The sequence below is a fragment of the Lissotriton vulgaris genome, chromosome 8 (genome assembly GCF_964263255.1).
Source record: "Lissotriton vulgaris chromosome 8, aLisVul1.2, whole genome shotgun sequence".
Lineage (NCBI taxonomy): Eukaryota > Metazoa > Chordata > Amphibia > Caudata > Salamandridae > Lissotriton > Lissotriton vulgaris.
The window spans coordinates 612,593,073-612,615,688 of NC_141696.1; the positions used below are offsets into that span (position 1 = coordinate 612,593,073).

Below are 22,616 nucleotides of genomic sequence, written 5' to 3' on the forward strand. Positions count from 1 at the left end.
ACGTTTCGTATTTTCACAGCAATAGCGCCATGTCGCGTCGTCCAGCGTGACTCCTAAGTCTCTCTGCCATTCCAGCCTAGCCTTCATGAGTTGGTGTGCCCCTTGAGACCTAGCTATGCTGTAAATATTTGTTAAGAGCTTCTTGGGTTCCTTGTGTGTAATCACATATATTAATTCTGGGACCTCCGGCGGCTCCGCCATACCTGGACCCAGAAGTTCCGAGAGGGCACTACGGTTTCTATGGAAGTGGAATCTCTGGAGTAGCGGAGGCTCACCTCCATCTCCCCGAATTTGTTCCCAGGTTTTGACTGTGCCGTCCTGGAACAGGTCACCCGCCTTGCTCAGTCCCAATTTCGCCATTTCCTGTATGACCGCTCTTTCAGCCATGGGCGGGAGCCAACGCATCCACTCTATCGGTATCTCCGGTGAGTAAATCGTCGCCCCTCCCTGACGAAGCAGGAGAGAATGCCAAGCGTGATTGGTGGAGGAGATGGAATCTAGTATTCCCGTTCGCCGATCCTGCGGTTGGCAGATCGTTGCCGGGAGCGGTAGTGGATGAGCAAAGATTCGCTCCATCCGGACATGCGGAATTTGCTTGTCGCCATGTACCCAAGTATGGAGGTGTGACGCCTGGGCTGCTCTATAGTACAATTCAAGATTCGGCGCGGCTAAGCCCCCCAGGTTGTACGGGAGGGTAAGCGTTGTCCATTTGACTCTTGGCTGTTTCCCTGCCCACGCTAGTTTTATCATCAGGCTGGTTAAGCGTTGGAAGAAGGCCTTAGAGAACAAAATTGGCAAGGAGCTAAAACGGAACAGGAATCTCGGTAGCACTGTCATCTTCATTATGGCTATACGTCCCATCAGTGTAAGAGGTAGTTTACACCAGATCTCTATATCGTCCTCCAGCCTACTGACCGCTCACCCGTAATTCTGACTGATGAGCAGGTCCGGATCCATGTGGATCTGAATCCCTAGGTATCTAATCGGGTCTTCCGTCCACTGTACCGGATACTCCGTCTCCACTCGTTTGGTCACCGGAGTTAGGGGCAGTACCACCGACTTTGCCCAGTTGACCTTGAGTCCTGATAGTGCTCCGAACCGAACCACCTCGCTCAAGAGTGGGGGAAGCGTGGTAGCGGGGTCATGGGCGTATAATAACGTATCATCCGCATACATAGACACAACTATTTTGTACGTGGGAAATCGTACGCCCTCGTGGCTATGATACTCTCTCCTCGCGCAGGCCAGAGGCTTTGCAGCTAGTGAGTACAGCAAAGGAGATAAAGGGCATCCTTGCCGGGTGCCCCTGTATGTATAGAGGGTGGGAGATTGCGTTGCCCACACGAACCCTAGCCGAGGGGCCGTCATAGAGTGCGCCTATCATTTGTATGAAGGGTTCGCCAAGCCCCATACGACGCAACACCTGAAAAAGGAAAGATCACTCAACGGAGCCGAATGCCTTCTCCATGTCCGGGAAGAGCGCCACTGCTGGTTTATCCTGTTTTACATGTTGGATGGTTCCTAACACTGTTCTTATATTATACGTCAGGTTTCTGGATGGGATGAATCCCGCCTGTTCTGGGGCCACTAAGTCAGGGGCCAGTAGTGCGAGTCTAGTCGCTAGGACTTTAGCATATAATTTAGTGTCGACGTTTAGCAACGATATTGGGCGGTACGAGCCACAGTCGTCATGTGGCTTACCCGGCTTTAGAATGGTGACTATCATTGCCTCCCTCATGGAACTGGGCATGGTGCCTTGGACACATATGTCCTCCAGGAGGGTATGCACGTATTGCAGTAGCTGTTCCTGAAATGCTTTATAGAAGTCGACCGAGAGTCCGTCTATGCCTGGCGTGTTGCCTGATCTCATGGAGGCTAGTGCATCTCTGATTTCGTCTAATTGTATAGGGCACATTAGGAACTCCTTTTCGGAATTCGGGAGGAACAGGAGCTTTATGTGTTCTAGATAGTCCAGAATTTCAGCCGACATGTCGCCACCTTTGGAAGAATACAGCTCCGAATAGTAGTCTCTGAAGACTGAGGCGATTTCTGCCTCATCCGTCACCCTATCTCCGCCCACGTTTCTTCATTCTGAGATTAGTGCCTTTCCCCTGCGGCCTTTAATAACGTTAGCCAGAACTGAGCCTGGTCGCTCCCCTTCGTCGTATGTTCGGGCTGTGGCGTACTTGCCTAGATGTTGGACCTCTCTATCCGCGGCCTCGTGGTATTCCACCAGTAGGCGCTTAATGTCTCCCTCTACAGTGTCATCGGGGTTAGATCGACTTTTTGCCTCGAGTGCCTGCAGCTGCTGCTCCAGTTCGGCCAGTTTGGCCCTTGTGGCCTTCAGGTCACTGGAGTGCTTGGACATCACTATGCCTCTAATATAGGCCTTGAATGCTTCCCAAATCGTTTGGAAGTCCTCCACTGACCCCACATTCTTCTTGAAGAATACATCAATCTCCTCCGCTAACTCTCCGCGGAAGATCGGGTCCAACAGGGAGTAAGGCGGGAAGCGCCATGTAAACGGTGCGTATCCCCTCACTGGAGTATCCAAGGCTAACAGTATGGGGGAGTGGTCTGAGAGTGTGCACGGGAGCACCTTGCACTGCTTAACAGCTCGGTTGATCCCCGCAGTGGCAAACCAGTAGTCTATTCTCGTGTGTATCTCGTGATATGCGGAATAGTGTGTGAAGCCGCCCCTACCAACATTTCTGCTCCTCCATACGTCTATCATATCTAACATTACTAACTTCGCCGTGAGCGATTGTCCAGCTGACGAGGGCCGTCGGGGGGGGGGGGGGGCGTATGATCTATCTATGTCTGGGTTTAGCGTTAAATTAAAGTCCCATCCCCACAGTACGTGTGGATTGTCGTGTCTAGCTTTCTCACTGGCCAGTGTGTCAAAGAAATCAGGGGAGTCGTAATTAGGGCCATAAGTGTTGACTACCAACAGGTCCATCCCTAGCCCCTTGCAGGACGCTATGACATACCTTCCCTCAGTGTCTGCACCCAACGTCTGTACTTGAATACCTGATTTTGGGTTTGCCCATGTGATGACCCCCCTCGCGTGTGTGGTGAATTCAGCAGCGGCTATATGCCCCGCTAAACCCCTAGTGTGCAGCATGTTACTCGTGAGTCGGAGGTGCGTTTCCTGCAAGAGTGCAATATCAATAATGTGGCGTCAGAGGTAGCTTAACACTTTCCTGAGTTTTCTGTGATCGTTCAGCCCCCTGACATTCCATGTGAGGGCATGTAGCGATACGGGCCTCTCGTCTGTTCGCACACCATTTACGTCAGCCATGAGGACGTTGCACGGGTTCTGAGAATGGAGTCAGATGTGCAGGGCAGGCTGTCTCGTGGACATAAAATCGGTCATAGGAAGCACTTTGTGTTCTCTGAGGCAAGGCATTTCGGAACAGAACATAAAAACAGTAACTTTCCCCTCGTCCCATGGATCCCCCTCCCTCCTCCCACAGCAGACCAACCCCAACATGGCCTAGCATGATAGAACAGTCCCCCCTCCACCCTTCCCCACGTCCCAAAGAGTCCCAAGTAGGGACCAGTTGTGCGTACAGCTCTGGGGCAGAGGTCGCCGAGATCAGTGCAGGGTGCATGTACTCAGTCCGTCTCTGCATTGAGAGCTGCTGAGCCCCGCCGCTCCCTCAATGTTTTAGCACTTACGCCCCAAATCGCGCGCACCTCCCCGCCACCCATCGGAAGCCCAACAGAAGCTATACAGTTACCCCCCCCTCCCCTTCGGTTAATCACAGTGTGGCTGTTCATGGCTTTAAGTCCCAAGGTGGTACCAATGACAAGCAGCTCAGGGTGAAAATACAGCCAAAGCTAACCACAGTATAACTTGCAATGCTCTCACCAGGGCTCCTCTTAGTCGTCGCCCTGGCAGCCCAATGGTAGGCCTCGACTGGATCTCAGCTCCTGGGAGGGGGCCTCAGTCTTTGTGCATGCCGCCCGATCACCAGGGGTCGTTCCCCCTTAAAGTCAGGAGGCAATGAGGGAGAGTTGGCAGCCCCAGCGGCCTATTCCTGTTCTTCGTTCTGGCCCTCAGAATTATTACGTCGGTCCTTGGACCAAGTTTTCAACGCTTTGTGCAGTACTTTAGGGTCCGTGAAAAAATGGGAATGCCCTTGTCTGTTTATGCGCAGTTTTGCCGGGTACAACATGGCATAGTCCAACCTTAGATCGCGGATATGCTGCTTGTAAGGGGCGGAGCGGCGACGTTCCTCCTGCACCCTCGCCATGAAGTCCGGGTATAAGGAGATCGATGATCCCTCGAATTGCAGTTTCCCCTTTTCTCTGGCTAGTCGCAGAGCAGTGTCTCTGTCCCTATAATTCAGGAGTTTTGCAATAATTGGTCTCAGGGGGGGCACCTGGGTTTGGCCGCGGGCCCAGCGATCGATGCGCTCTTTCCACGATGAACATAGGCGAACAGACGTCGTCCCCCAGCAGTGTGGTGAGCAGTCGTTCCACGAACAGTTCCATATTTCCCACTTGGGTCGTTTCCGCTACGCCCGTGATTCGGATGTACGATCGCCGGGAGCGGGCCTCCAAATCCTCCGACTTATCCTGTATGACCTGCAAAAGCTTCCCCATCTGCTTGCGATCTTTATCCAGGTCCATTTGGGCCTCTTCCACCTCAGTCAGGCGTCTTTCGGACATATCCAGTCTCTCCGCGTGCTTGTCCACTCACTCCGACATTCTGTCCATCCGATACGTAAGAGCGTCAAGTTTTGTACCTATCGCGGTCATGCTGTCTTGAAGGCTCTTCTCCATTGTGACCAGAAGCCCCTTGATGTCTGTGTAAAACGAGCTCTCCGGGCCTTTGCCCTGCTGCGTCGGCGATGATTCCTGTGTGTCCGGGGGCCGCGTTCTGCGTTCGAACGCCAGTTTGGACTGCGTTTTATCTCCTTTACCCATTTTGCCCCTGCTAGTAATCGCCGAGCGGGTCTCCACCGTGGGCTGTCCCGTTGCTTGATTCAGCTCTGACTAGGCTCCACACCACTCTCAAGAGTTGTCCGTCGTTGTGGGTCCGTTTCCCTCGTTGACTGGAGTAGTCCCTGGTCGCACCTCACAACCGGGCCTTGTCGCACCTCACAACCGGGCCTTCCGCCACGTGTCGGATCCGCGCCAGCACTGCTTGTCTGCACTAGGCCTCGCATAGGATCCAGGCGAAACAACACTCACTGCTGCACCGCGAAGGCCAGGCGTCGCACAGCGGACCGTGTGGAGGTCACTGTTTCTCCGTCCTCCGAGTCTCGTCAGATAAGCAGTGGTCCCGATGCAACATTTTCAAAACGTAGTGGCGCCACGCTGTTAACGGTCGCCGCTTCCCAATTGTCGGTTCAGCTCAGCAGGGGCCAGCTATCGCCCGTACTCCCCGTCACACTCGCTGAGAGGGGAGAGAGCTGGGTTTGCAGCCGTTGCCGTGTCTCGCTGTGAATGCTTGGTCCGATCGAATGGTTCGGGCCCTCCCCGACTCAGGACGCTGCATCAGCCGCACGTCGAGTGACGCACTCCGGGGCGGTGTCTAAGCAAGCGCCCGGCTTAGCGGCCTAGGTCGCCACGATGCCGGTCCAGGATCGTTTTCGGCCGCGGAGGCTCAGAATCCCCCGCTCTTTCTCAGCTACAGTCGGGTTCCCTCCGGGGGCCGGGAGACAACGCTGCCGACCACTGGGCACGGCTAGTTCAGGATAAATTCAGGATATTTAGGAGCGACGGCACGGAACTCTCACTTCAAGCGTCCGCCATCGTTGCCAGCAAGCTCCGCCCCCGGCAATGTGAATATTTAATCATAGGATACTGGTTGTCTTGTATATCCTTGATATGGACTTTTGTGTGTTCTTATCAATATCTCCCCCACATTTATGGGCTGATTTCCCTTTTCCTTAAGTTAGCTATCTTTTTATACAGTGTGCTAAATCCCTCAAGAATGTTCCTTACATTCTTAGGGTGGAGGCAGTAGGAATGGGGTAGGCCATGCTACTGACTCCAGTTGGTAAATGTGGGACATGAGGGGAGCAGAGGTTCAGGTGGGAGACAGTGGTCTTGTAATTAAAAGATGTAATGGAGAACATAGATGGGTTGAAATCTGAATCTCTTTATGGTTATTTATTAGATAACACTTGAAGTTCAATACAGTGCCCTAAGCTATTTTTTAGATTATATTACAGAATATATAGGAACATGAGAAACAACATCACCTGGTGTTTTCCTGTATGTTGCCTCTAGGATTGTTAACATGCTCCACGATCCCTCCAAGCCTCTTATGGTCTCAGAGTATTTAAATCAATCACAGTATGAGAAGTGTTTATAAAAGAAGTTCCTCGACTGGACAGATTATAGGATACTAAAGCATTTTGGTGTCGATCCTGTATTACCAGCATAGGGCAGGTCTCAAATAAATTGCATCCCCCTTCTATGTGGAGTGTAAGACTGTAACCGTATCAAACCCTGGTGCAGTGCAGACTGTCTGGGGTCCTTCCAGTGCGTGCAGAGTGGACGCCTCCATCATTGCTGACTTCCTTAGTTGGGGCGGCTCTGTTCATAAGCAGGATCAGGCATTATCTTCCGGTACATCACTGTAGCTCTCCTAACCCACTGCATATGCTGCATGCATACTTGCTACTGGAGTGCAGAGCTCTAAATTACCAACAGCAGAAGCAGTTTCCAGTCCTGCCATAGTATTCAGAGTATCCACAAGCTTGAAATTGCAAGTAAGCCTTTAAACTAAGAGTAATGGAGTCTTCATAAACGTAACTAACTCTTCGAGTAGCATTCACATCTTATGTCATTTTGGTTACTGATATCTGCCTGATTTTATTTTATTTCATGATTAACAAATGTGGTGGACTACAATGTAATGCGTAGTAACCTCCATTATTATAGGTAGGACTATGAATGCCTTCAAATAGGTGAGCCGTTGGAAATCCCTGCCACATCAAGCTTTTTCTGTATGATTTAGGACAGGCAGATGGCTAAAGCAAGAAATGCTATCTATACATACTGGTCGCGAGGGACGCCGAGTAGGGTTATCGGCAGGGAGTACGTCCGCACCAAATGGACCACGCAGAGCTCTCTTTACCTTTAAAGTGACCTTGAGGCTTCTAAAAGCCCACATCAACATTGACCACAGTATTACTGAAGAGTTGTATGTATATATAGCATTTCATGCTCATTGTTAGGCATATTTCACATTTTTGGAGTGGAAATCACACGGCTGGTCCTTGTGATGTCCTGAGGAAGAGCTGAGGGGTACAGCTCGAAACTAGTTGGCTATCTACTAGGTTTCCGGTCCCATTAGTCAACCGGTTTTACCTAGAGACCCACCCCACCTTTTAATATATCTGCTAGGAGCACTAATAAAAGTCTTTTTTTGCCCACTAGTAAGATATGTTTAATTCACACCACTGCACCCACTCATCACTTCACACCACACATAGTCCTCACAAAAAGTGCTCCTACGTATCTCGCAAGTTGTAGCACGCCTCAACCCGCAGCTGGTTGGGAGGACCCCTATGATGAAGCATGTCACCGTGAGGCAACTCCGGTGAGTGAGGGGACTCAAGAAAAAGGGTAATTTCCCCCCCTTTATTCTGGAATTCACATCCATCTATGATAGTGTCTTAAAAAAATATAGCTAGGTTCCTTATCCGATACTTCGGATTTTTTGGTACATGTATTAGCTCTGGAGGGCGAACCTAGTTCTTTATCCCTCTATCTCCCCCCCCTTTGGTTTTTTCTTTCACTATTGTATGCTTCAATTTCCACTCATGCAGCCTCACAGTGCCTCTTTGTTTATTAGGGGTAGCGTAGCGGTACTGCTCTTATAGTTTACAACCCATTGTCCCCCTTCTTTCTGCAAGTGCTACAGTCTCAGCTTCTGCGTCCTTGAGTCCTTCTTCCCTTGAAAAGGCAGGAGGCGGCATTGCTGCCCCTCTAATGCCCTTCTTCCTGGTGAGACATTACTGCTGTTTCTGCAACAGCCCTTCTGTGTACCTGTGACCCTTACCCTATTGCTGCATCAGTTCGATCATGCGGGCCGCTGTCACAGGGTGCCACATTGTATAACCTTTGTGCCTGGCTACTCCTTCACTTCACTTGAATCTGCCTTTCACCGCCACACACTACACACCCTTGCTGCCACCAGTGGTGTTACTAAGTGAGCACTGGGTGATGCCTATGCTTTCCAAGCAGCCCAGGACAATTGCAGCCGCTTCTTTGCAATGCAATAAGCCTCGTATTAACAAGAGTTTGAGCTATTGCCATTTAAAATGACAATGCCTTTTGTTTGTGTTAATTTTCAAAACAGATAAATAAAAGGCATTGTCATTTACAATGCCAATAGTTTAAACTCTAGCAAATCTGGGACCTATTGCATTGCAAATGGTTGTTTCTTAACTAGCTGCAACTTGGCAGACTGGCAGACTGCCTGGCTCGGACTTGGACGGGGGGTTGGTTTGAAGCGAGTTGTCGGAACACAATGACTGCCAAAGTGTCCAAATCCAGGTTACAAAGTGAAACAAAATTTGGCCCAGCAGTTGCATAAACTAGTCCTTTCAAGGCTGTCTCTAAAACAATCACTTTAAAAAATGCATTGCTTACTGTGATTTTGTTATACAGGACACATGCATGTAGATAAGAGATTGGCTTACCTTTTTCCAAGCAGAAATGAAAAAAAGGTAAGTTCAGGAATAATGTGAGGACTAAGTACAAAGATATTAGTGGGATGAAATGAGTCTTGTTCAAGAACCACTTTAATCCCAATGTTTCGGGGTTGGTAAATGATGAAAGTGCAAAGCATTTGCTTTCCATTTCAACAGAAACATAGTACTGTGAATTGTTTGTCCTGCTAATTATGTGCTCTAGTTAAGACTTAGGATGAATTTATATTTTTCTCTTTTTTAGGACTTGCCTAGGCAGCGTGCATGCGTTGCTCTAGGAGATGACCTTTAGGAATCAGTCTTCACTTTTCAAGCACTCGTGCTTGTGCTGGCATCCACCTTGCGGGAGCGAGCAACTGCGCGTGCGCCAATTGAAAACGGATGTCCCGCGCTGCTGCTACTCACTCCCGTAAGGAGGATGCCTGCGCAAACCTGAGTGCTTGAAAAGTGCAGACCGCTTGTTTTGCCTTTCATGGTCCTGCGCCGTTTCTTGCTCTCCCTCGGCTTCTCTTGTTCACTTTAAGCATAGCTAAGCTCTGCTACTATCTCCGAGCGCATGCGCTACCCATTGTCCATGCTGCATTTGCTCCCACCCCATCCTGTGTTCCGTGTTCACCACCTACCTTGTCCCTCCTCCTCTTCCGTTTCTGGGGCTTGGTGTTTTTTTGTTTATTAAATTATTTTCATATTTGGAAATACAATAGGAGAGGAGCTAACATTCAGTATCTCCATGGTGTGAGGACTGCAGCTGCTGGTGGTCTCACACACTCCTTCCCCAAAACGCTGTTGCGCGCCTTATTTACTCTAGCAGGCTCACTCTGCTCTGTTCACTCGCTGCATGGGCCTCTTCCCTCCCCACCTTTACCCTATGAAACACATGCGCAGGCCGCTGCTGGTGATTCGTGTGCTCATTTTGTCTCTCCTTTCCCACCTCCTCACTCCATAGCATAGCAGACTGTTTTAAGGAGACAACAGGTGGGCCCGGCCTGCCCACGGGTTGAGGCCGACCTGCCCCTGCCTCAGCCCTAGAACTGTTCTGCCTACTGTTCAAGGAGCTGAGGCAGCTTTAACTAAACACCCCTAATTCTCTCTTTTTTTTTTCAACCTCCTCTCTTGCACGGGGGCGGCAGAAGCCCTAGCTTCTGGCACAGGGAGGAGCATGCTGCCCACCTAGTGTTGCATGCTGCCTTTAGGTTTTCGGGGGGTCTGCCCAGCATACAAGTGATGCTCCTCTACATTACAGTTGTGCTGTCAGTGTATGGTTGCCTCCAGTGATGCCAGGCCCTTTCTGTTATATCCCCTTTCTTTGTAGCTCCATCCTCCATATCCCCAGATGCTGGAGGTGGCTGCTTACCTCTACCTCCTGTATGGCATGAAAGCTACTTGGGAAGCATTTTTTAAAACATTTTTTTTTTTTAATTTTTGGTAAACCTTTATTGTACGTAAAACAGTTACAACCACAGGGATAATACCATCGCAGCCTGCCAGTAAATCAGAGGCGGTCAAAGCAAAACAATTAAGCAGTAAATATAGCAACATTCCGCCTCCCAAACGCCGGTTGTAGCTCAGGATAATGTCCGTACCAATTGGCACCAGGATTAAAGAGGTTTCTTTTAGAATTTTAAAAGAAAAACAGGATCTATTGCCGCACAATCAAATATTACAAAAGCAAGGGGTCAGCAAAAATCAGGATAGTCACGGTCAGGACTACTGCAGGCAGGACGATAGCACCAGTGCACAATTATCAGGATAAACAACAAGCTATACATTCCGCCCCCCAATACAGCATTGCCCGCCTCAACGCAGAACTTTATAAAAACATCCCCCCTTGTAATTCGCATCACCAGAACGTACGGAGAGTAGCCCACTGCTTGGTTCCTAACAAAGACGAAAGAAAAAAGAATAAAGAGAAAGCTAAGAAGATGCAGAAGAGAAAAAAGAGGCCCTAGAAACAGAAAAAGGAAAGACAATATAACCCTGCACTCCCGCCTCCGGCCCCCCCCTCAGCAGCGTGCCTGTCGCCCAATGTGAACCCGAAATATCGGAGAGAAGGGAAGTATAGAAAAGAAAAACGTAGTGGGGGGTCCCCAGTTCAGGCCCCCGGCCCCCCCCGCACAGCATACGGTTATAATGGCGTTATTGCATAATATTCAGGACACTCACCAACATTGAGTAGCAATCGTAGCGCCAGAACACCCAGTCGCCCAACCTCGATGGTAACCCTCCCACTCAGCAGCCCAGAAAAACGATCATCCCCCCACAGCCCCGACCCACCCGGCCGACACCGAAGCCGAGTCTCGGTCCAAACATTCCGTCGCCATGCAATCAATTTGGTGAGAGTACAATGACAATGAAAGTCCCGGGAAAAACAGGAGATCTTGCAATGTCCCAGGGCACAACACATTCCTAGAGCCGTTCGCCGCCCTCAACAGCCTCCCGATCCGCCATGCAAAGTCCAGGGCCATACAAGTAGTCAGTCAGCGTAGTTTGAATAGCATGAGGACGTCAGCCACCGGTGAGAAGGCAGCCCAAGAGTCACCCCATGTCTCACATTCAAAGGAGTCCCGACGATTCCATGTCCCCATAGGTCTGGCGCCATTCCGATGAAACCATATGTAGCGATCAGGGAGGCCCCCCACACCAACTCGCACTTGCCAGCGACAGATAGAGATGAGCAAGAACACCCATCCGGGTCTTACCACGGATTGGAGGGGGAATCACTGAGTCTAAGGCGCCTGGAAAAATGCCAGCTCCATGGTCACTCGCGACTCCACAAGTGCCGGGTCTGATTCCCACATAAGCACAAGTCCACTCATTGTGTTGCCATATCTCGAGGTGTGCATCGCCATCTGCACCAGTGGAAGCGGCTCTGCGGGGACGACGCCATCAATCGGGGCTCACGGCAAAGAGGCCGCCGGAGCCCGAACACGAGTCGCCATCTTGTAGACCGTCGGGGCGTCCCCTCGGTTGCAGCCGATGTGACCGCCGCCTCAGCCATCAATCCGGTGGTTCCACGCATTCCGCACGGTGCATCCGAGCGATGCCAAGTCACAACACAGCAGCCGGCACCGAACCCCCGAAACGCGGACACTGTCTGCAGCAACCGGTGTGCGTCGAGCTCCGGCCAGTAAACAAAGAGCGATGTTACAATCCTCCATTAGCGAGGCAGCAGTCCAGAGAGGGGGGGAGGGTCCATCCAGCGCGGGGGAATGGCACTCCGCAACGATAGCAAGGAATTCTCTCGGGCAAGATAGAACGTCCCGTCGGGTATCCGGCGCTACTCAGGTCCTCCTGACCGATGTTGTTGTACTCGCGGCGGCAGCAACCTAACGCGAGGCCCCGGCTCCGGGACCCGCGCATGCCCCGCCGACCGGGAGGGCATATCTCCGCCCTCCGAACTCGGAGAGCCTCCGGAGTCACTCCTGGGCGGTCAGGTCCCATTCCGCCGTTCGGTAAGACGTCGGCAACGCCGCCTCAACGGCCGAATCAAGTAGCCAGGGGGAGAAGGTCGACGGAGCCGGGAGCCCGGGCGACCATCTTGGCCGCCGGCCTGGCTCCGCCCCCGGGAAGCATTTCTAAGACTCTGTCCTTTGCCCAGGTTGCTTGGCAGCCAATGGGAGACGGATACAAGGGCTAAATATTAGGGCAATGTCAGGAAGCGTCTGAAAAGAGCACACACTTAACTGCTCTTGCAAGCCTACATGGCAGAACACCTGCGTGCAGGATGAATGGCACACAAGGAGGCTTAGGGGTTGACTGGTGTATATGACCCCTAAATGAGGCATGGCCCATTGTTTATTAGGTCACAGAATGCCCTGCATCACTAACTTTCTTGTTTTGTAAGGCGGGCATTGGGTTACAAAATGACCTGTGTCGCACGCACAAGAGTTTAGCCACTCCGAAGGTAACTTGATTTTAGGCATTAATTGAGTCAATCAAGAGAGGCGAGAAACATGAATTGCGTTTGCAATACCTGGCTACCTTTAAATGATACCCTTGCACATCATGTCAACAAGATCTGCGTGGGTAATAGTGGGTAGCATTTGTTACGATGATGATATTCTACCATTTTTATAGAACCCATAGGGAGAAGATATTTCTATCCTTTTATAATCCAATGCAGCAGTGGTCACTGCACTGCTTAATTCGATCTTGAGTAGAATGCAGGAGACAGGGCTGCTGAATCATGGTATCCACCACATCCTGGAGAGCTCCTAGGGACACCCGACCTCACTCTTCTATATTAGAACTTTAAGTTATAAACTGCAAGTAAAACCAGCATGGGCATTGCCAATAGGTCTAGCCTTTGGAATCTTATAAGTGTTTAGCCATGCAACGGTTGATGTTGTTGCACCAAGGATATTGTGCTGGATAACCAAACACTTATAAGGTCCCAAAGACGAGACCTATTTACTAAGCCAATTCTTGTTTTTTTTTACACTGGTTACAATTTTTTTTATTGTGTTTCCTTATTATTAGTGTTGTAATGCAGTTTGATTGTAAGTGTGAGTGGATGGGATTTTATGATGATACTTTGTTAGTGATCTTTACTTGCTCGTAAAACTTCACTGGTATTTGAATTTACTGTGAAAGGTCAAGTAACATCAACTTTTATTGTATAAATTACTTAATGAGAGAAATTCAATTATTTATACTCTGTGAAGTTTGACAGGCCTGTAGTAATTTATATGTGCAAACATATGAGGTAAGTGGGGGCAGGGAAATAAATGGAATTACCAGACAGTAAAAACATATTTCCTGTGGTTTCCGTTGTGGTTCTCAAAAAGTTGCCTAGCCCCTAAATAGTAAAGCATGCAGCTTAACAGAACATAGGGCTTCATGCACAAAGTACCTTTATGGTTGCAAAATCAAATGGTTTGAGACCCCAACGGCTATTTTTACAATGTATTAAAGTCCCTTTACAAGTCTTAAACGTTTTTTTAACTCATAAGTGGACTTCGATGATCCTTTCCGAATTGCAATTAGGATGGGTCGAGGGCCATCCCCCTCATGTTTACAATTTGAAAATGTTTGTGACAGTAATACCTACCTCAAAGTTGAGGTGCTACCTGACTTGCAAACGAGAAGCTGTCTCCGTGGGGCAGCTTCCGCTATGGAAATTGTCAGGCAGCCTCTGTTGAGCAGGCAGCAAGTTCAGGGAGCCACTGCATAAACCCAGCAATGTCCATAAACTGGAAGCTTGTTTATTGCAGCAGCAGAATACATAAAACTAGCACCAATACTCCTGTGGCACGCCATTTGGGCTAAGGAAGAACCTGCTTTAAATTGTGATATTATTTTAGATTGTTTAAAACTAGAGTGCATGACAAAAATACCCTGGCCTAATTACATAAAAAATCGACTAGAGAAAATGGGGCTGGTGGATTGTCTTTATAATCCAGAGATCCTTGTCAAGACATCAAAATCGAAGCTGAAGAAGGGCTTTCTAACACACTTCTACTCCATGGAGTTAAAAAAAAGGCTTGTAGAACATTCATTGTTAGTTTGCACTCCAGGTGTTGAACCCTATCTCTCTTTTTATTTCAGTCATACTAAATTGTTTTTTCTAAGATTTAGGTTTGGTATTTCACATTTTCTTGTCTCATATTCACGTAAAGTTTATGGTGATGACAAACCGGACCCGTGTCCATGTGACCATGTCCATGTTTGCCCAAAGTGCCTTACATTTTATGTTCTTTTGTGAACTTTATACTGGACCTAGGCGTGTCTTTTTAATTCATCTTTTAAAAATTTTAAATATAAGAAAGTGTTGGGCTGCATTATATCACCTCCAGCTTTTAAAAGATGAACTTACTTGTCTTTACAGATGAATTTTTTCTGCTGTTCGCTTGCGGGACATTGTCGGAAAATGATTTTATAAACCATTTATATTTTGTGCTTAGTATTTAAAGAGGCTTCTTTGTGGAAACACTCACTCAAGATATTGACATTTTGAAGAAGAAATTGTTACTGTCATGGAATTTTTATCACTCATGTATATTTTACCTACCTGTTATTTGTCTTAATTGTTTTTAAGATGTATTATTTTATGGTTGAAATTCAGCCGAATAAAGATATTTGACTGGCAGCAGCAGTAGTCTCTTTAAAGCCCACAGACTGCTTTAAAAAAAAATTCTCAATTGAAGGATGGTGGTTCCTTTCAGGCTATCATCCAGGCTTTCACAGTCAATCACTAGGGGTGTGAGCAAATTAAGATCTACCTAATTAACGTTCATTTGTAAGAGTCTTTTGTGACCCCCACCCCTAGTGAACAGGTAATTTGAAAGGCAACATACTACATAAGCCACGTTGCATCAACCAGTTGGTGTGCAATTTGAACATCCCTCGTTTACCAAAGGGGATAGATAGTACATGAGGTCTATAATTTGTTGTGCATTTTAGTTGCAACTAACAGGTCTGTATACTTTCTCCAGAATTTTGTAGGGATCTATTTCTAATGGAGGTTAACTGTTTTCTTGTAAATTATTTTTTCATGTCGTTGCATCAACCAGTTGGTGTGCAATTTGAACATCCCTCGTTTACCAAAGGGGATAGATAGTACATGAGGTCTATAATTTGTTGTGCATTTTAGTTGCAACTAACAGGTCTGTATACTTTCTCCAGAATTTTGTAGGGATCTATTTCTAATGGAGGTTAACTGTTTTCTTGTAAATTATTTTTTCATGTCATGCATTCATCACAAAAGTAATCTAAGTGTGAAGTGAAAAACATTTTCTTTCCTTCACTGATCTTTTAAACTTTGATGGTGTTCTATTTGTGCAGTCTCCTCTTGCCAATCCGTTTTTCTTCCTGGCTGTTATTTCTGTCACCTTCTCTTTTCCGGTTGTGTTTTTTACCCCAGAAGGTGGCTAATTTGATCTAATTTTAAAAGAAAGCTACTATGGTTTCATTTTGGTTCTCCTAACTTCATCTTTAAATTTTGTGTGTAGTTCAAGATCCCGAAGAAGAAATCAAATTCTTTGTCTGAAGCAGTCAAGGTGTCCTCTCCTCTGTCACGCTCTGAACTTCATAACAGTCTAACTCAAGAGGTAAGCCGGACACAAAACATATGATGATACTTTGACCGTGTACACATTATTTTTGTGGGTTCAGAGTAGGACTTGAGTGATTCTGTATTTTTTTTGTCAATTGAACATTTTTTTTACTATTAACCCATGGCCAGACTGTTAAAAACAACGAAACAGTAACAGTTGCAGCCAAGCGCAATCACGTTACTCACATAGGAATTATCTTATGTCTGCTGATTGGTGAGGTGTGGGGTGACAGGTTCAAATTTCTTTTAGAGTAGACATTACACGTTATAAACTATTAGTTGTAGAAGAAAAACTCTGCATCACATCTAGGATAAGTACTACGCTATTTTTTTGCTATTTTCAAGTCTGTGATTCACAGAGGTACTTGAAAAGGGTATGTCTGTACACCGGCAATGGAGTTGAGCACCCTGAGGCAAGGGAAGATGCAGATTTATACTCTACCTCCGGCGCTTCTTGTATCAATCACTTGGTTAAATTCTCACTAAGAATACAAGCAGGTATATACATGAGCTCATAGGACCACCTGTAGACAACTGTGATAAGCACATACAGTGTTAATGCTTTTGGCTGAGCAAGCTAGATTGTAGAAATCCACCGAGTGTCAAGACGCAAAACATCTTGTTTTGAACACAGGCACATCTAGTGAGCAGGATTATCATGAGCATAAACAAATAGCTGTTACTAGTTTCTACGAATTACTATATAAAAACCTTCTGTATTTTACTTTGAGTCCCTCCCTCTTGCTCTGTTTTTTTCAGCCGAACAATGTAAACATCAAACGATGTATGACTCATCAAATGAAACCTTTCCTGTACTTTTTTCTCCTTTTTCATCCATGACTCTGACCTCATGTTTTATCATCATCCTGAGCTGTTAAGGGATAAGCTGGAAAAGTTCCATTGCGGCTTTACAAATTTGTATCCGTATGTAAATCATCAGAACAGCCATGGTAATGATCAACACAAACCATAATATCTTCGGTCTCCTTTCCCCAAAAATACTGTATCAGTAGCCCCACAATTCTGCTTTGTCAGCAACAGTATATACATCTTTAAAGAATATGTTTATAGTGCTGATTTGTTCATAAATCTCTTCAAATGTGTCAGGAATATAGACAGAGCACTCAACACCTATAACCTTGTCTTCTAGTATGATATCAAGAGCTGTTCAATTCCGTAGTGTAGTAGTCCTTTGTATCTGTAATTGAGTACTTGTCATGACTAAGAATTGTCTTAAATGCCTCTTTTCTTTTCCCTGCAGAAGACAGAAAAGATAGTGTGGCAGAGTGTTTGTAGGAAACTGGGGTTTCAATTGAGGAGAGGGAAGCCTTTCTTAAGCAATAACCATATTCCCTGTCCACACAAGTCCCTACATTAACTTGTGCTTAACTCTCCGGTAGCTTGACAAAAAAGCAGTCAGATTTAACTTATAGGAACTGTTTAAGTATTTATACAGCACACAAACAGTAATAAATACACAATATAAGAATAATCCCCTAACATTGAGAAAATGTAAATAAAATGACACCAAAATAAATTAAATTCAATCAGCAGATCTAGAGTTAGGATTTTCTAAACTTTTCAGTGCAAAATAGCTAAAAGATCAAATCACCAACCATCAGTATCTGGTCGCGTGAGAGCAGAGCAAAGTCAGAAGTTAAGGCTGACTGCAGTGGGACATGGTTTGGCTACTCGAGGTAGATTGGGCCTGGTCTCTGCTTACCTTTCGACTTGGTAGAATTTTTGAAGAAAAATTCCTGAAAAGGGACGGTTCAGCAGGGCAAGGCACCTGGCAGTGTTCGCGGAGGAGGCGTCATCATTGGGGAACCGCTGGAGAGAGTTGCGGGGAAGATTTTTTGAAAGTTGAAAATCTCCAGCAAGATGATGTTGCAGATTGTGGCCAATGAGGGCTCCTCAAGGCCAAACACAGTTGCTCTAAGGTCCAGATGAACAGGATTTTCTTCTGCAGGGAAGAGCGTAGCAGGACCTTCTGCGAAGTCTGGCCGACAGGCAATGTACCTCGGGTGGAATCGGCAAGCAGGTAGGTTCCACTCTTCTGTCTCTTTTCAGGTAGCTTTTTGTTAAAACAAATTAAAGTCCTAACTTTAAGGGTTAATCAGGAGCAGCGCAGTCAACACCACAGCCAAGTGTCCAGGACTTGATGTGTACCACTTAGTGGGTGGGGGTGTCAGACTGTTACACATGTGTGTTTTCAGTTGGGGAATATATCAGGATGTCATCAATGTACACTACTACAAAATGATCTAATAATTCCCTGAGCACGTTGCTGATAAAATAGGGGAAAGCTGCTGGGGCGTTGCACAGCCCAAACGGCATTAAAAGATACTCAAATAGGCTATATCGGATCTTACATGAGGTCTTCCATTCGACTCTACCATGGACTCGTACCAAGAGATAAGTCCCTCTCAAATCTATTTCAGTGAATATGTGGGCTCCTTTTACTTGATCTAGTACAGGCGTCTTCAACTAGTCAATCAAGAAATACCAGTAGCTCACAGAAACCTTCAGGCATCTCACAGCCTTGGGTTAATTTGTATTAACTAAAAACTGTAATAAGTGTTGCGTTTTACTTTAGAAGTAAGGAAATGTTATGTTTATTTTACATTATTATCAGACTGCGGAAAGCAAAGCCTGATAATGAGCAGTGCTCTGCTCAGATTTATGACCCATGTAGGTAACAGGGGTTCAGAACTGAAACTCAGAGGTATTTAACTCTTAAATAAAAGTAAATCTCAGCTCAATATTAGAGCATGAGAACAAAATAATATATCTGAATGCTTTTATGTTTAAATATGTTTATTGAATTTTCACAGAAAAAGAACACAACATACAGAGGTAGCATGAGATAGACATTGTAGAAATCTGGGAAATCTGCGGGTGTACTCGCAGCTCGGGGGGAACCTGTCGCAAATATGATGTTTAATAAGACAATGCGCTTTTCTACCCCCAGAATGTGGACTGCATCCCCAAAAGGCTTACCCTGCAGAAATCCAAAAACAGTAACTCCCACCCCCAACCCCGTAGTTGCTGTGCCCAGAAGAGGTTGCCATGTGCCAAGTGCCCCCATTTCACTGGTTAGGGTGCTAGGGGAGACTGGGGAGGTCGCCACATTTCCGAGAGTCGCAATACTCGTAGATATTTGGGCTGAGTGATCTCATTGAATGCAGATGAGAGTAGCTTCAGAAAGGGGGCCAAACTGTCTGGAAGGAGGTAGTGGAGTTAGTCAGCGTGGCAGAGATGCTCTCCATGCCGAGAATGAACCTTAGCCTATGGAGCCACCGCGTGTAGTGGGGCAAGGTGAAGGAGCCCAAATGAGTCAATATGTTTTGCAGCTCAGCTCCTAGCGCCATCCCCATTTGCCGAACTCTGATACTCTTAAGTGGGTACGTAATGGGGTTGGGGAGTCCCAGGACAACATATACTGGGAGCCTCGGGATCTGTGTGTCAAAAAGCTCGACCACCGTGTCTAGGATTGTAGCCCAGTAGGGGGAGATTAGTGGGCAATCCCATAAGATGTGCAGGAGCGTTTCCTCACCGCCGCAGCCCCTCCAACAGGCGGAACTCCTTGCAGATCACATGGTCCGATCACTTTGTCATCCCCTTTGAGGTGCTAACTGTTCTACAGGAATGCAGCAAGATTAATTCTAATGTGCCCAATTCTAAACCCGTGAAACGCAGAGATTGGAAGAACTTTACAGAAGAAAAGTTTAAATCTGCCCTTGGGAGAGAACCTCCCCCCTCCAACGATACCCTGGTTAAGGCATGGGAAGACTATGGAAAATGGATGTCCAGGGCTCTGGGCACAGTAGCACCATGGACATTTAAACCCCCTGTCAGAAAGACTCAAACGGCTCCATGGTTCTCCAAAGAACTTAAGGAAGCTAAGGCCAAATGTAAAAACATTGAACGAGGATGGAGAAAAAACTATGATCCAGAGGACAAATTAAAATATAAAAATGAATTAAAAATCTATCATAAACTTATTAGAGCAGCTAAAGGTGTGCATTTTAAAGAACGTATTGAAAATGCAAAAAATCCAACTAAGGAACTTTTTTCAATATACAAAGAGCTCACGGTGCCTACCAGACTTGAGGCTCTAGACACATACTCTAATGAGCTATGTGATGAGATTGCAGATTTTTTTGTGAAAAAAGTAGACTTAATACACGCTACTTTCACAGACAGCCCACATGGCCATCACTCAATAGTGAGAAAGGTTCCCGACACCAAGCCCCAATTGACAAGCTTCTCAGTCCCTAAGAGATCTGACCTGCTTCTGATTATGAGAGGAATACATTCTGGATCCCCTCTGGATGTAATCTCCCCTAATCGATGCACGGGAGTCCTTGATGGCATGATCGAGCAGATTGAACAGCTTATCGCTCTCTCTTTCCAGGAGTGCCATGTGCTGGAGGCCTGGAAAACCGCACAGGTTATACCCCTGAAAAAGAAAGCGAACATTCATATTTCTCAACTGCAAAACCTCCGTCCGATATCCCTCCTCGCCTTCTGTGGGAAAGTTGTGGAGAAGGTGGTGAATAAGCAACTTATGCAATTCATCGAAGAGAACTCTTGCCTCCACTCAACCCAGTCAGGTTTTAGAGCAGGTTATTCAACTGAATCTGCGGTCCTCTTTTCCACAGAACGCCTGAGACAACTTGTTGACGGAGGGCAGACAGCAGCGTTGGTGTTATTAGACCTCAGTGCAGCATTCGATACCGTGCTGCACTCAACGCTGCTGTCACGCCTCTCAGACATGGGAATAGAGGGCCTAGCCCTGGAATGGATAAGATCCTTCTTGGAAAATAGGAGTTTTCAGGTACATTGCCCTCCCTATAAGTCATCCCCCCGCAAGCTGAGGCATGGGGTTCCACAAGGCTCAAGTCTGAGCCCCACGCTGTTTAATATTTATATGGAGCCCTTGGCACATATTGTGGAATCCTATGGTGTGGATATCGTCACATACGCTGACGATACCCAATTGATAATTCAACTTGCTAATAACCAGCCTGAGGAAGCCATTAATTTTTCCAATTGTATGCGAGCAGTGGCTGGGTGGATGAACAACAACTGCCTTCGCCTAAATGGCGAAAAAACCGAACTGCTAGTGGTCGGTAAGTCTCTCTCTACCTGGTCGCAGGACTGGTGGCCGACGGAATTAGGGCCAATCCCCCGCTCAGCAGAGGTTGTCAGAAACTTGGGAATAATGATTGATGCGGAGCTTTCCTTCAAGCAACAAATTAGCAAAATCACTGGAAAATGCTTTGGAATATTAAAAACCCTCCGCAAAGTTCTCGACCTGCTCCCCTTTGGTGCCAGGAAGAAATTTATCCACGCCCTAGCCACGCCGCACCTGGACTATGGCAACGCCCTTTTCCTTGGCCTGAGCAAAAAAGGCATTCAACAACTTCAGTGTGTCCAAAATGCCGCCGCACGCTTGGTACTGAACCTTCCACGTAGGGCATCCGGTACCACGGCATTGCGTAAACTTCATTGGCTCCCCATTGTGGAGCGTATCAAATTTAAGGCACTATGCATGGCTCATCGTATTGCCCAGGGAAAAGGCCCAAATTACCTGCAAAGACTCCTTATCACCCATCGCCCTATCCGAAATCTTAGATCTGCTGGAGTGATGTTATTCAAACTCCCCCGTGTTCACAGGTCCAGAATGGGAGGTAGCTCCTTCCGTTTCTTGGCTAGCAAACACTGGAATAGCCTCCCCTTGAATCTTCGGATGGAGCCCTCCGAAACAAGATTCAGACAAAATCTAAAAACTCATCTCTTTCCCAAGTAAATAGCTTCCTGATACATTCTAGGATTTTAGTGTAACTTGGTTTTAGCTTCATCTGGGAGCAGTAGTTTTTCAGCGCGGGGACACACCGTCATAGGTGTAACCAGGCGCTTAAGAAATGGTATTATTATTATTATTATTATTATTTCCTCACCGCCGCAGCCCCTCCAACAGGCGAAACTCCGCCGGGGGTTGCCCCTGTGAAGGCGCACCGTAGTAAGGTACCAATAGGTAGCAATTTTCTTGACCGATTCTGTGCTAGCTACATTGCGAGGCGTGTGTTTCGCTGTGTAATAGATCCCCTCCCAGTCTTTCTGTGTGAGTGCGCCCTCCAGATTCTTCTCCCACCTCCTCCTTCTCTGCATGTCCTGCAGGTGTGTGTTGTGTCTGAGCATTTCATTCATGTTGGAAATCAGGCCCTTGTCAGTGGTCTTGGTGATTAGCCATTTCTCGTACTTGGTCAGTCGGCGTCCTCCCGCCTCCCTCATTTCTTGCTGGAGTACCCAGTGTCGTAGCTGTAGGTATCTGAACCGTTCCGTTTCCGGAATTCCGTAATCCTGCTTCAGATGAGTAAAGAAGAGGACCCCTGAGAGGCCAAAGAGGTGACCCACCGAGCGACAAGAAGCGTCCCGCCAAGCTGTGTATGCTTTATCCGACCAGCCGGGTGTGAAATCGCTGTTCCCGAACAGTGGAGTCATGGGGGAAGGGAACGTGGGGAACATCCTAGAGACCGCCACCCCGTCCCATACAGACATCAGCGATTTGGTGATGGGAGATCTCATTAAGCCAGGAGAGCACTGGGATTTTTTTAAAAAGGGAACCTTCCAAAGAGGTACTCCCGCCAGAGCACGGTCCTGGAAAAGCCATCTCTTTTCGGAATCCGACCATAATAGCTGAGGAGATCAGGTATCCCCTACCCCCTCATCTCAGGCTGCCTATATCCCAGTGCTTTGCTCATGCAGGGTCTCGCTCCTGCCCAAACAAACTGGTTGATGTCGCGTTGCAACGATGCGTCGCCCCAGAGGGAGGCAGGGCTTGGAGAGTCTGAAATAGAAAGAGCGCTTTGGGCAGT

At 47.2% G+C, this 22,616-nt stretch overlaps 1 protein-coding gene across 4 annotated transcripts in view; it reads left to right on the forward strand.

The window, feature by feature from the left end:
• Nucleotides 1-22,616, forward strand: part of SENP7 (SUMO specific peptidase 7) — a 1,147,554-nt gene that overhangs the window by 164,210 nt on the left and 960,728 nt on the right. For all 4 annotated transcript variants that reach the window (XM_086934477.1, XM_086934475.1, XM_086934476.1 and 1 more), the window contains one exon: nt 15,629-15,727. In XM_086934477.1, coding sequence (XP_086790603.1) covers nt 15,629-15,727 — 99 coding nt within the window. The remainder of the gene's footprint in view (nt 1-15,628; nt 15,728-22,616) is intronic.